The 14,117-nt window shown below is 36.7% G+C and overlaps 2 protein-coding genes across 3 annotated transcripts; one reads left to right on the forward strand and one right to left on the reverse strand.

Moving 5' to 3' along the window:
* The first annotated feature begins 45 nt into the window (after positions 1–45).
* On the forward strand, positions 46–5,077 carry Rpe (ribulose-phosphate 3-epimerase). Its single transcript, XM_069820418.1, has 4 exons — positions 46–610; positions 700–807; positions 946–1,167; positions 4,838–5,077. Exons 1-4 carry the CDS (start codon positions 371–373, stop codon positions 4,958–4,960), a joined length of 693 nt encoding a protein of 230 aa, XP_069676519.1. The 5' UTR covers positions 46–370; the 3' UTR covers positions 4,961–5,077.
* LOC138695980 (putative methyltransferase C9orf114) lies at positions 4,968–12,506 on the reverse strand. 2 transcript variants are annotated; one of them, XM_069820415.1, is made up of 3 exons: positions 12,080–12,506; positions 9,019–9,263; positions 4,968–5,656 (listed from the first exon to the last, which is right to left on the reverse strand). In XM_069820415.1, exons 1-3 carry the CDS (start codon positions 12,377–12,379, stop codon positions 5,095–5,097), a joined length of 1,107 nt encoding a protein of 368 aa, XP_069676516.1. In that variant the 5' UTR covers positions 12,380–12,506; the 3' UTR covers positions 4,968–5,094. The 2 variants fall into 2 exon arrangements, with proteins under 2 accessions (XP_069676516.1, XP_069676517.1); XM_069820416.1 differs by having other exon boundaries at positions 12,458–12,474.
* Between the last annotated feature and the right edge of the window lie 1,611 nt (positions 12,507–14,117).

Here is a 14,117-nt window from a genome sequence, read left to right on the forward strand (position 1 = left end):
ATTACGAAAACTAACAAATTAAGCGTAAGCGTCAACTACATACGAAGAAACTTCAATCTGACCATAGCGTAAGGAGATAAAGGGACTGTGTTTATTTGTGTAAAATGCTTATTGTATTATAGAAATAACAATGAAATAAATTTTGATAAAAGTCATAAAGCCAAATACTATTACGGTCAACGAGTTAACTCGTCGATTACGGTACTTGTATCGATAACAAAAAACTGTAGTATTGCGGATTCTGCGTCAAATGCGTGCGCACGGGAAGGCGTGAAGCTTACGACGATAACCCAAGGTATATGGATTTACTATAACGATAACCTACATAACCTGACAATTGACATCTCTGCGGTCGTCGGAGAAGGTTATAATGGCGAAAACAGGCGTGAGTTGTAAAATCGGGCCGTCAGTCTTAAATGCTGATCTAGCTGAACTTCATAATGAATCCCAAAGACTCTTGGACAGCGGAGCAGATTACTTACATTTGGATGTCATGGATGGACATTTCGTCCCAAACATAACATTCGGGCATCCAGTTGTTAAATGTTTAAGAAAAAAAATTGCGGATGCTTTTTTTGAAACACATATGATGGTGTCCAAACCAGAACAGGTAAGTATAACATTTTTCATAGTTTCATCGGTTTATGTAGCCTCTGAAGTTTGTTACAGAAAATTGTCCAACGCAAAACTTGTTTTCAGTGGATTGAACCAATGGCTGATGCTGGCGTTGACCAATACACTTTTCACGTAGAACCCTGTAATGATGTTCCGTTTGTATGTCGTAAAGTGAGAGAAGCAGGAATGAAAGTAAGTCGCATTTCTCCCTACTAAAAACGTTTAGGTTCAGACTGCTACTGTATTGAACATCGTATTGGACTGAAGATACATTTCTCATTATTTTTGTACTACATCACGTATTCATAATTGAAAGATCATATGCTACAGGTGGGGCTAGCTCTCAAGCCAGGTACTGGAGTAGAAGCAGTTCAGCAGTACATCGACCAGGCCGATATGATTCTAATTATGACGGTGGAACCGGGATTTGGCGGACAGAAGTTCATGAAAGACATGATGGAGAAAGTACAGTGGCTGCGACAGAATTATCCTGATTTAGATATCGAAGTTGATGGTGGCGTTGGGCCAACTACAATTCAAGCTTGTGCTGAGGTATAAATAAAAATTGCCCGACATATTTTATACCTGTTTAGGATTTAGAAAATGTTGTGCATCTACAAAAAGATCATTAATAGATTATTACGGAAATGTATCAATCTTCACTCACACCTATAGAGCAATTATTTATGGGATGTCCATGTACATAAGTTAGTCTTTTGTCACAATGAATGAGTTTTACTCGTATTTAGTACTTAAAGAATTAATTGCAGTAGAAAGTATGCACAAGGAATCAATGTTTATTCGACTGTGAAATTTTTTGACGAAATTCGTTGGTCGCTGTTTCCTTCTTGCTTGCTTTCTTTAAATAAATTATTGCTTCGAATTAAAGAAGTTTTCTAAAATAGGCCTACTTGTTACATTCTGAGCCACAACTGCCATTTGTTAAACAGTGACTGATATATATATATATATATATATATATATATATATATATGAAAGGCAGTTACAACACCTGAGGATATCAAATGTGGAATCCCTAAGTTGATTCTGAGCTTTTATGAAAGCTTAAATCTTACCCAGGAAAAACCCAAAAGAGGATGTTACATAAGTTCTTACATGACGCAGTGACTAGAGACAGCTACAGCCTGTATAATTCTTTTGCATTTATATCCTAAACAGTGATCCAAATTAAAGCAAAGATAAAATATTTGGTACCATATAATGTGAAGTTTGTATAATAGCTGCCCATCCAACACATCTCTTTGATAACAGAGGTTCTTCCCAATGAAAGCAGTTTGCTAAATCTCCTCCTTCTCTCCCCACTTAGTTCGACAGAAACACACAACACTCGTGATGAATGTAATGAATAATGGAGAATTGTTGGCTTGTCACAGGGAGAGCTGGAGAAAACATCTGTGTTACCTGGACCATAGGCTTGCCCAACACATTATAAATTCAGGCTTATACAAGTCCAGCGATCTAGCACTAAGCCACCATGGCGGTAGTTTGCTAATATATAATTTTATATAAAGGCAAAGGTATCCCCGTAACATGCCATGAAGGCACTTGGGGGGGCATGGAGGTAGAGCCCCATGCTTTCCATGACCTCGGCACTAGAATGAGGTGGTGTGGTCGGCACCATGCTCTGACCGCCTTTTACCCCCGGGAAAGACCTGGTACTCAATTTTATAGGAGGCTGAGTGAACCTCGGGGCCGTTCTGAAAGTTTGGCAACGAGAAAAAATCCTGTCACCACCTGGGATCGAACCCCGGAACTTCCAGTCCGTAGCCAGCTGCTCTACCAACTGAGCTACCTGCCGCCATAATTTTGTATACATTTCTTTAAAATAAAGTGGATTCTTAGTTTTCTAACTAGACTTACAATGAGGAAATATGCAACACACAATTTCTGGGAAGGTAACAATTATTATTAGTGCATACTTTATACTCTCGTTAATTCTTTAAATGCTAAATACGAATAAAATTCGCTCATTATGAGAGAAGAATTGATTGTAATAGTCTCTTTGATAGTATCTCAATGTAAGTAAATGACAACCAGATTATTTCGTTTAGTGTTGCTCAACCTCCCGATTGCTTGAATAATGTTATTTAATCATTTAATAAAATTTTTTCTGCAGATTTGCAGCTATATTTACATGGTATGGGTCCTATAACGCATCTGTTCCTTTTTTTATGTAGGTATAAGTTAAAAGTCTAAGTACATTCTTTTACACTAGCAAGGGGTGCTCTGTCAGAAATTGCATTGTTCACTTAAGCCTACATCTGCTGGGAGATTAAAATGTATTGTAGATGATTCACGTTTATTCTTTGTATCTGTGAAGAGGCTGAGCTTCATATCTTGTATAACATTGGGAGGGAGGGGGGATAAAAGAGGGAGGAGGGGACACACAAATCAACCTTGTCAGAAAACTTAATAGATAAAATTACAACGAATATTCTCTGATAAACTTTCCAACTTCTTTAGTGTGTTAATATTTAGAAATTTTCCTGATGACTAGTTTCGAAGTGTTGTTCTCCACTGTCCGTAGCCTAGTCATTGTCCTCTAGGCTATGTGTATTTATTCACACTGCGAATGGGTAAATACCCGGTGGCAGTGGTAACTAATTACATTCAATGACAATAATAAATGGACAGTGAAGAACAACACTTCGAAACTAGTTGCCAGATAAATTCCTGAAAATATTAATACAGTAAAGAAGTTGGAAAGTTAATCAGTAATATGCAAGTGTTAAAAGTGTATATAGAAAAATGAAGAACGAATATTCTCTCAACATTTCCTCATATACATAGGTCTACTATACATAGGTGTGTAATAAAACTTTTTTTTTTTTTCACAATATCAGATAGGCATCAACACATAAAAGCCTTAATTTCTGTTGTTAATGGCCTAGTTATTTATGATATGAGTATCATATATTACAATACGAGATTGGAAAGTTATCAAATGAGACCGGCCGAGTTTGATAACCAGTAATACTGTAATATAAAGTTATGATAAGTATATCATATGTTTTATCCATTTTGATAAAAAATTAATTTTTTAATAAAAATAATTGTATTTTTATTAGTATTGAACATGACTTTTGTGGAGAGGTGATTGTATTATTATTAATTTCTTCCTACAAGAGGTGATTCGTTTGTTTTATTAGCTTTGAACACGATAGGTTTTTGTTTGTAAAAGAATAGCAATACTAGAAGAAATAAACAAAGTTTGTTTGTTTAACAAACAGTGTTAATATGAGTTCAAATGAGGATTCAGATATTGAAAATTCTGCATCGAAATCCCTCATAAGATATGAAGTGGAATATAAAAAAATTTGAAGATTGGTGTTCCAAGAAAAAATGTAGACATGTTTAGAATTAATTTTTATAATAAATAAAATCAATTCCATTTAATTTAATGTGTGGTTCACATTACGCGACTAGTTGCGTAATAGAAACATCATTACCTAATATAAAGTAAAAGTGTTAATATTTAGGAAAACATTTTTTTCTGAGAACAGAATTAATTTTGGACTAATATATTAGAATTTTTTTGTAGTACTCTATCCAAGGAATAATAAAATCAGCACAATTACATTACTTCCAGCTATATATCTGTCTAGTCATAATTACAGTAATGATACAATTGTAGCAAAAGATGAATAATTTCAGCTCATACGAGTGATACTTCGTGCATGCATATATTTCCGCAAAACAAACCACTCCTTCTCTCTTTCACATCCCCTGAATCTCTTATACAATGCTCTTTATTACACTAAAAATCAACTTTTTAGCATTATTTTTGTGATTTGTAAGAAAATCTTACATGATAAAAAAGATGGACGTACCATTCAATTTAGCAGTCGAAATTAAACCCTAAAGTCACCTCTCACATTTGAAACGGTATAAAAAAGTTTTATTTCGCAGGCCAGTGTAATTAATGTGCATAAATTTGAACTCATTATAGATAGAGAATGGTGATAAAAATTATAGAGATTGGTGATAAGAAGTCATTCCATTTCGAAGGATTAAGATTTTTTCCAGAAAGCTGATTTCTGGAAAAAATCTTAACTCTTAACTAACTCTTTGTGTTTGACTCAAAAGAGTGTGTTCATATTACTGAACACTGTGATGTAGAACCTGCAAATGTCCGAAAAAGACCTACATCACAAACAGGGTTGCTTTGTGCTTGAGTTACTTTTTCTTCCTTTCTTTGCAGGCAGGTGCCAACATGATTGTGTCTGGAACAGCAGTGATAGGAGCAGAGGACCCAGGAAAAGTCATAGCAACGATGAGGGATATTGTAGAAGGACAGATTCAGAAATGTCAGCTTGAAAGATAATATAAAATAAGACAATATATCTAAATTTATACATTTCAATAAACATTTTGAAGATCTCTTATATATGTTAAAATGCTTGACACAAGAACTGAAAAATATACATATATTTTTATGAAACACATTGATCTTTCCTGTTACGTAGTGCAACTATGCTTTGGAAGCAACTTAGTTCGTAATTCTGCAAGGCTGATGAGGACAGCCTCTTCAGTTCTAATGGTTCGTGAACCCTGCTCAGGACATGTGTTGAGGTAATGGTCAAACAGAAGAGCAGGGTCATCCACTGTCAGCACCTCATCATTATCCAATGCAGCCTCCAATCCCTGCAGTCCTCCAAACACTACAATCACGTGATGGTATTGCAGACTGTTATGTGCAAGTAAGTCCACTTTGTCTCCCCTTTCAGAGGTCCCGATTGTGAGGTCATAACCACCCACATATGGGGACTGTGAGAACACCTCACACAGCGACTGAGCAATGCGCACTGTGTAGCCCCAATACGTTCCAGTCTCAACAGATGGGCAGGATGGCGGCACTATTTCACCATGAAGCTTTTTTGAGCCTTCACGTTGGGGAAGAAGTCTCACAGTTACACGCATCCCTGGTGGTAGACTTTTATTCACTATCACATCATGGAGGAGTCCACAGTTCACAATACCTTTGCCAGCTTTGGCTGGCAAGTTGGTTGTCACACCTTCCCTGGAATTGATTCACACAGATGAATGTAGCCCTTCATTGCAAACAGATATTGGCATGTATAAAACACTGTTCTGGAAAGCTCCTAGCAGAATTCTTTTATATTCATGTGAAAATTATGAATAACACACAGGCTGCTGCTGTTAAAATACGTTATATTTAATGCTACAATGCCTCAGCTTGCTTACAGAAGAAAGAGGAAAGAAAGAACATTATTAAATAATTTATATCATAGTACTTTCGTAAGGACGAAGCAGCACTGGAAGGACAAAAAAAAATAGGATTAGAGACTCAACTAAGGAAGTTGGATTACCAGAAGTGATTTGCAACATGATGGAATTAGTATATCATAGGCGTCTGTTGATGGGGGAGGGAGTGTATCCCCCAATAACTTTCGAGCAAATAAAGTTGCATATTTCTGCATTATTCATTTTGCTTGCTATAAAAAATTCAATCTGTGACAGTCAAGTTTAACAATGAAGTTAATGGTTTCTATTTCTTATTCTTTGTAAACAAGGATGACTGTTAAATTGAACTAATGTTAAGCAGAATTTAAAATTGCATTTAATACAGCGGTATACATTTTCACAAACATTCGAAACCAACTTCATATACATGTAATCATGACTACTTCATTTCATTATAATACTTTGCATGTGACACCACCTGGTGATGTATGATTATTCACTACTGTTTGGGTCGAATTTTCAAAATGAATAAGTCATTATATCCAGGTCGTTGTAACCTTGCAGTTGACAGTTATTTGGGTTGGCAACCCTTCCTATGAAAAAACTGAAGGATTCTGTATGGTGACCTTCTGAACCAAATGTAGCAGTTTCTATCAGATGCTCATACTGCCACACACAGCACTGCTGTGTTGTCGGTTTGCTACATGCTTATGTTACATAGTATTCCTCGTACTATTATGTGCATAATTTATGTGTTAGTGATAAAGTCAGGTATGAATAATTTGTAGTACTGCTGTGAAATGTCGCGCAAAAAAAAAAAAAAAAAAAAAAAAAGAGAGAGAGAAGAAGAAGTCATTCATAAAATGATTACTCACCTAGTGAGAATCCTTCCTTTAATAATCAGAATACAGTGGACATCAAAAACTTTAGGCTTCAAGAGGAAAACAATAAAGAATAGAGTTACATAATAATTATCCATACATCTCGATTACACTAGTTTCAACACTGTATCACTTCGGAATATGTATGGTAAGACTTCCCTATGTTAAATTTCAACGTAACTCGTTTACATGTTTCGACCTATTTATGGGTCATCTTCAGAACTGGTCGTTGTTGGTCTTGGCGCCACTTGTTCTGTTTCCTGTGAGGGGTGTGTTCCTGTGGTATAGTGTAGAATCAAAGAGAGAGAGTGTGTGTGTGTGTGTGTGTTTTTTGAAGTTGAGTTGTGTTTTGAGAATTTCGTTGCAGTGTTTTTTTGTGTGTCTGTATATTTCATATTGTTCTAGTGTGTTTAGTTTCTGACTTTTTGGTTGGATGTGTAGTATTTCCATGTCTGTGTTGATGTTTCTGTGGGTGTGGTTAGCATTTTTGATGTGTTCTGCATATGTGGAGGTGTTTTGTAATTTTGTTATGGCTGTGATGTGTTCTTTGTAACGTGTTTGAAACGATCTGCCTGTCTGTCCTATGTAGAAGTTGTTGCAGGTGTTACATTTTAGTTTGTATACGCCTGTGTGGTTATATTTGTTTGTGTGTTGAGATGTTGTAATTTAATTTCTTGAATGAGATTGCAATTTTGTGTGTGTTTTTGTTTTCGTATGTTAGTGTGATGTATTTTTTGTGTTTGTGTTGTATTCTTATGTTTTTTTGTGATTATGTTTTGTCTTACGTATTATGTTGTCTATTATGTTAGGGTTGTATCCGTTTTCTTGTGCTATGTATTTGATTGTGTTTAGCTCTTCGTTGTAATCTTGTTGGTTCATGGGTATGTTGAGTAGTCTGTGTACCATTGTTCGGAATGCAGCTTGTTTGTGTTGTGCTAACCACACCCACAGAGACAACACAGACATGGAAATACTACACATCCAACCAAAAATCTAGAAACTAAACACACTAGAACAATATGAAATATACAAAAACACACCCCAACGAAATTCTCAACACACAACTCAACTTCAAAACACACACACTCTTTGACTCTACGCTATACCACAGGAACACACCCTCACAGAAAACAGAACAAGTGGTGCCAAAACCAACAACGACCAGTTCTGAAGATGACCCATAAATAGGTCGAAACATGTAAATGAGGTACGTTGAAATTTAACACAAGAAAGTCTCACCATACATATTCCGAAGTAACAATTATCATTTGAATTAACGCAGGGGAATAGCAAACTCGACGTAAGTTAAGTCTGCTGTTCTGTAGTAAGTGGTCACTGTGGCAACATCTCCTCTGTCATTACCAACATTATGCAAAGCTGTTAGGTGCAAGGTTACAATGGCCTGGGTATAGTTCACTAATGATTGCTTGGCTGAATACTACAAAAATGATTTATCACACAATACATAAGTTTGTTCAATTGTATCCAATTTATAGTCCAGTCGCTCTTATTTCTGGCAGCCAATCACGTTGTAGGTCAGCTACAATTAAACGTGTGTGTCTTGTCATTCGCTGGTGATAATGTTATGCACTTCTTAAGGCTCGATAAATACTTAATATAATCACCTGCCATTTTTGTTCTTTTATGACATTCGCAGCTGTACCAACCAATGCAAAATGTTTGAGTTTCCCTTTCATTTGACGCTACTTTCATGTACCTGAGTGTTATTTAACGAAAGTTATTAAAGTTTGCAACTGGAAAGATAATTTTTAATGACAATGAACAGTAGAGCGGATTATAAAGCCAGAAGAGGAGCAATCAACAGAAAGTGGTGCAAAACACAGAATCATGGAGCAAAGAAATGGGTAGTGCAAAGAACAGAATCATTCAGTTCGTAAGAGAATGAGGTACCAGTACTGGTATTTTAACTTTTATTACAATGTTCGTAACTGTTATGATTTCTGTTTTCATTTGATAACATGAAAAACTGTCAGAATATCTCATGTCTCTATGACAAACTTAGTTGTAGAAATTGCAGAAACAATTCTAGTTTGCTCAATCCCTCACTGGATCTGTTGATTAAACATATTAAAATTATGCGAATTATAGGTGTAATGAAAGCAAAACTTGTCATTCACAATAAATAACAAGCAAAAGGAAAATTAATCCAGATGGTAGCTGTTCTTGAGACAGCCCTCTGCAAAATACATATACACTTCTTCTCAATCTGCAATAATACAAGTTGTATCCATATAAAACATTTACAGTGTAACGCATTGAATGCATTAAATCTTACCGGAAGGCAAATTCATCATTCTGTCTCAGGTGGTGCGGAGTATCAAGTGGATTTAGGAGGCCTGCATATTGCAAGTCCTTGTGGAGAGGGAAGAAGTACTTGCGGAGGTACTGGGGGCATTCCAAGTACTGCAGAATCCTGGCCAACTGCACGCAGCAGCGTCTCACAGTCTTACCCTCATTGTCATCCTCCTCCATAGCCTTGTCGGCAATGTTCTTGTTGCCCAAGTCATCAAAGACAACAATCTGCATAGAAGAGGGTATACATTGCTCGTGAAAGAAATGTTTTCAAGAAATTGTTAAGACTTCAATAGTAAGGAATAGCCTCTTACTTTACTTATCTTTGAAGCTTTCATTAAAAATACAGGCTATTGCGTCCAAAGGTTAACAATTATTAAGTTAATAACATATATCAAAATATGATTAATTATTTATTCCGTCAAAATGGCTTAAGCATTGAATTACATATGAAAGAAAATATAGATGTGTTACATCCTATTTAATCAATATGTAATTCAATGCTTAAGCCATTTTGACGAAATAAATAATCATATTTTGATATATGTTATTAACACGAGGCTTAGCTGAACATTTTCCAACATGAATTGTAAAATATTAAGTTGTTTACTGAGAACAAGCAAACACAACATAACCGAAATAAAGATGCTGTTCTTTTTTTTTTTTAGTAGGTTATTTTACGATGCTTTATCAACATCTTAGGTTATTTAGTGTCTGAATGAGATGAAGGTGATAATGCCAGTGAAATGAGTCCGGGGTTCAGCACCGAAAGTTACCCAGCATTTGCTCATATTGGGTTGAGGGAAAACCCCGGAAAAAACCTCAACCAGGTCACTTTCCCCGACCGGGAATCGAACACGGGCCATCTGGTTTCACGGCTGGACGCACTGACCATTACTCCACAGATGTGGACTGCTGTTCTTTGTTTGAATGATCATAACTAACACTTTTTATTTCTCTTATAGCTGCCCATAACTGTACATAAAATTAACAGTGTTGAAACATGGTATTTACATCCTTTCCATTTTTTTGCACTTAGGTCTCCTTTGAAAGTCGTACAACCAACAAGCACAGAGTAAAGTGGTTATAATACTGCAACCCCTAGAGGAAAGAAGGCATGACTTTCTGACTGTGACTGCTGATTTTATTATAATTACTCATGCCAAAAACATTAATAACAATATGCACATGGAAATTAATGGATACTAATTAGGTACTTTAATAAAGTAACTGTTCATAATTTCTTACTCTAATAAGAACTGTAATTAATACTAGCTTAACTTCTCATTTCCTAAGCACAAGAGGAGATTATCAGCAACTGATGAAATCTGCATATATCTGTTAACGAATAGTATCGCTATTGCATCACATAATGTAGGCTAAGCATTCATATCACTACCATTCTTCCCCTTGCTGTTTCATCTCCCACTCTTCAACTCTTAACAAATAATAGCTCCGAAGTCTGCGAAAGGTAGCAATGTGTTTGAATCTGGCGTCTGTTATGACATTTCAAAATAAGACATTTTACTGAAATTTTATGGACGTAATCAAAGGTTTATAAATATGATTTATAGTTTGTAATTTAAAATTAGACCAAAGAGTAGTATGCCATTTTCCAACTTACATATTGTCGCTAAGAAGAAGAAGAAGAAGTTGTATTTACATGTTTTTCTTCACATAAATTAACTTTGCATTTTTAGTGTACCTAATCCTCTATATACAGGGTACAAGTGAAATAACCCTGCAGATTTTTAGAGCGAATAGCTCATGTTATATGTAACAAAAACTGTAATACCAAATTGGTGTAGAAAGTTCATAGTCTTCTCAGAAAAAAATGTGGTTCCCCCCCCCCCCCAAATGTTTAACACCCTCTTATTAGGTAACTATTGCGAATTGGATCGTGATTTTTGTCCATATCGATAGAAACTCTAATATAAAGAATCGTTTATCCCTCTGTCGTATTTCAATAACGTGGAAGGTTTTCGTGTAAATTTAATTTAAAAACCACTCATTTCAAACCACTGAACGATGCAATCCACATTGCAATGTTGTAGCTAAAGAAGGGAGCGCGAGGCAGTACACGTACGCGAGTATGTTGACTTCTTATCTCTATATTGCAATACGAAAGGAGACTTTTAGTGGCGAGGTTGCCAGTACGATTGCAGATAAGATGAAATGAGGGGGGAGGTGGTGTTAGGAGAATGACAGAGTTAAACGGGAATACCCCGAGAAAACCCCTCTGCAAAGTTTGCTTTGTCCACCACAAATTCCATCACGACCTGGCCGTGAATCGAACCTGGGCTGCCTGGATGGAAGGCCAGCACGCTAGGTTAAAATGGGGGTATTGTACAACAAATGACAGGACGACGGATCGATCATTTTTTACAATGCACATCAAGCTCCATCAATTACAGCAGTTAATTAATGCTTAATTAAAGGATTTACAATTCTTAGAATCCTGTCATGTGACTATGTCGTCAATGAGAGAGATTATGAAGAGTATGTTCTACATATTGCGTACTTTGAACACGAGTATCCCTGACATACATGCCAGTATCAGTGCGCAAGGTGCTTCTACATGCATCAGAGGACATTTCTGCTGCCTTTCTCCCAGACGTCGGAAGAGGTTCAAGAAACAAATATATGAACGTAATTATTTCCTTTAGCGATACCGTTTACTTGTGTAAGCAGCAGAATATACTAGAATTGCAACAGAATTCCCATCTTGGGGGGGGGGGGGAGGAGATAAGAAAAATCGAAAGAGGAAAATGGCAATTCCGATTATCCTATTAGCAAGGTAGGCCAACGTTTAAAGCCATCCAAAAAACAACATTTGCTTGTTAATAGATTGCAACACGCAGTATGAAAATAATATATTTCAAGGCAATCTCTAAGTTTCACCTATTTTTTTCGTATTTTCGGATCACTGTACATACTGTGTCGCAATGCTGCTTACACCCCACTCAAGTTACACCCACCAAATTCTTCAACCAAAACTAAAATTCTACGTGAGAAAGCATTAACAATGATCATAAACTTCTTACCTCATGGACTTTAAAAACACAAGCTGCTCTTGCTATTTGCCCAGCAAGATATGTACGGAGTTCTGGAGATTGCGCATTGTCAAGGATGGAACCTGGTACTGCTATGCTTAACGTAGAAAGCTCGGGAACTTTAATTTTCAAGTTTTCATTGGATTCCTCTGAAACTATCTTTTCGTCATTCTGTAATTTCGCGCGTTTCAACAGCTTCATTTCCTTCCACTCCTTCCTTTCCTTTCTCCGCTCTTTAGTATCACCTTTCGAGTGACTCGCATCTTTGTTGTTTACCTTATGCGGACCCATTGTTAATTTAAAATGTATTACACAAAGTTTTTGTTGTACCCCGTGAACGTCCCTAACCTATTCAATCTTACTACGAACCAGTGAGCCACTGCCATTGTGATCTAGATCGAGAAGGCATTAAGCTCACTGCTACCTAGATCATATATATGATCTACGAACACAAATTCAGTGTCGCCACAATAGACACTTAGAACTTTCCCTCCAAAGCTAACAAAATTCTCCTCCTTCAGTAAAATTTCCCTGTTTTTTTTTTTCGAAATTATGGTTAAACTTCGGTGACTTTCACCGTGAAAGTACACTCTCACTTATTTACTTACAAATGGCTTTTAAGAAACCCGCAGGTTCAATGCCGCCCTCACATAAGCCCGCCATCGGTCCCTATCCTGTGCAAGATTAATCCGCTCTCTATCATATCCCACCTCCCTCAAATCCATTTTAATATTATCCTCCCATCTACATCTCGGAAACCCTAAAGGTCTTTTTCCCTCCGGCCTCCCAACTAACACTCTATATGCATTTCTAGATTCGCCCATAAGTGCTACATGCCCTGCCCATCTCAAACGTCTGGATTACTTACTGGCTTTTAAGGAACCCGGAGGTTCATTGCCGCCCTCACATAAGCCCGCCATAGGTCTCTATCCTGTGCAAGATTAATCCATTCTCTATCATCATATCCCACCTCCCTCAAATCCATTTTAATATTATCTTCCCATCTACGTCTCGGCCTCCCCAAAGGTTTTTTTCCCCTCTGGCCTCCCAACTAACTTTCTGGATTCGCTCATGCGTTCTACATGCCCTCCCCATCTCAAACGTCTGGATTGAATGTTCCTAATTATGTCAGGTGAAGAATACAATGCATGTAGTTCTGTGTTGTGTAGCTTTCTCCATTCTCCAAATATTTTCCTAAGCACCTTATTCTCAAACACCCTTAACCTGGATTTAATGTTCCTAATTATGTCAGGTGAAGAATACAATGTGTGCAGTTCTGCATCGTGTAACGTTCATATAATAATAATAATAATAATAATAATAATAATAATAATAATGAAATAAGACCCACTCAATATATCTATATTTGTTTAGTCAACTGTCCGAAGACAGGTCTGAAGGCACCACTTACAGTATAAGGCAACTAGGCCAGGAGGTAATGTGGTAGGGTGGCCAGTTCCTTTCCCCCTCCATGCATACATCGCCCACTAGCTACAAATTGCATTAGTCAGACTTTAGATGCATACAAACTAATTGTTCTTCGACTCAACATTTTCTCGGGCTTGTTCTTCCTCTGACACATATCGTCAAGTGAGATGTACTACCTGATAATAGATGTACATATCAACCAGAACCTCACTCAGAGGACCAATATATCTATATAGGCTACAAATAAAAGGCAAATTTTAACACTTGCTTACCAATGTTGATTAAAATAATAATTCGTCAACCTCTGTCTTGATTACAAGGAAATCTGAAACGGGGATTCCTTAACATGGTACGGCACGGGCAGGACTGTTCAAAGAAAAAAGTAAAAACCGCCAAAAATTAATCAATTAAAAATGACAGCAGCTAAAAAAGTCAAAACATGATGTAAATCGTGATTTCCGTTAGAAAATCCGTCACCCATCAAAGCCATTGTTTTCCCGTCCGCTACGTTGAAATTCCGTCATTTTTGACGGAATACCCGTCCAGTTGGCAACACTGCTTTTCATCTCGATACGAATGACATCACTTGTCGATTATCGAA

The sequence above is a fragment of the Periplaneta americana genome, chromosome 3 (assembly GCF_040183065.1).
Source record: "Periplaneta americana isolate PAMFEO1 chromosome 3, P.americana_PAMFEO1_priV1, whole genome shotgun sequence".
NCBI classification, from domain to species: Eukaryota; Metazoa; Arthropoda; class Insecta; order Blattodea; family Blattidae; genus Periplaneta; species Periplaneta americana.

Coding starts and splice junctions, on each gene's coding strand:
- Rpe (XM_069820418.1), top strand. CDS start 371: ATGGCGAAAACAGGCGTGAGTTGTAAAATCGGGCCGTCAGTCTTAAAT. Junction 611..699: donor TGGTGTCCAAACCAGAACAG/GTAAGTATAACA, acceptor ACTTGTTTTCAG/TGGATTGAACCAATGGCTGA. Junction 1,168..4,837: donor CAATTCAAGCTTGTGCTGAG/GTATAAATAAAA, acceptor CTTTCTTTGCAG/GCAGGTGCCAACATGATTGT.
- LOC138695980 (XM_069820415.1), bottom strand. CDS start 12,379: ATGGGTCCGCATAAGGTAAACAACAAAGATGCGAGTCACTCGAAAGGT. Junction 9,264..12,079: donor GTGTTTTTAAAGTCCATGAG/GTAAGAAGTTTA, acceptor TCTTCTATGCAG/ATTGTTGTCTTTGATGACTT. Junction 5,657..9,018: donor AATGATGAATTTGCCTTCCG/GTAAGATTTAAT, acceptor AATCAATTCCAG/GGAAGGTGTGACAACCAACT.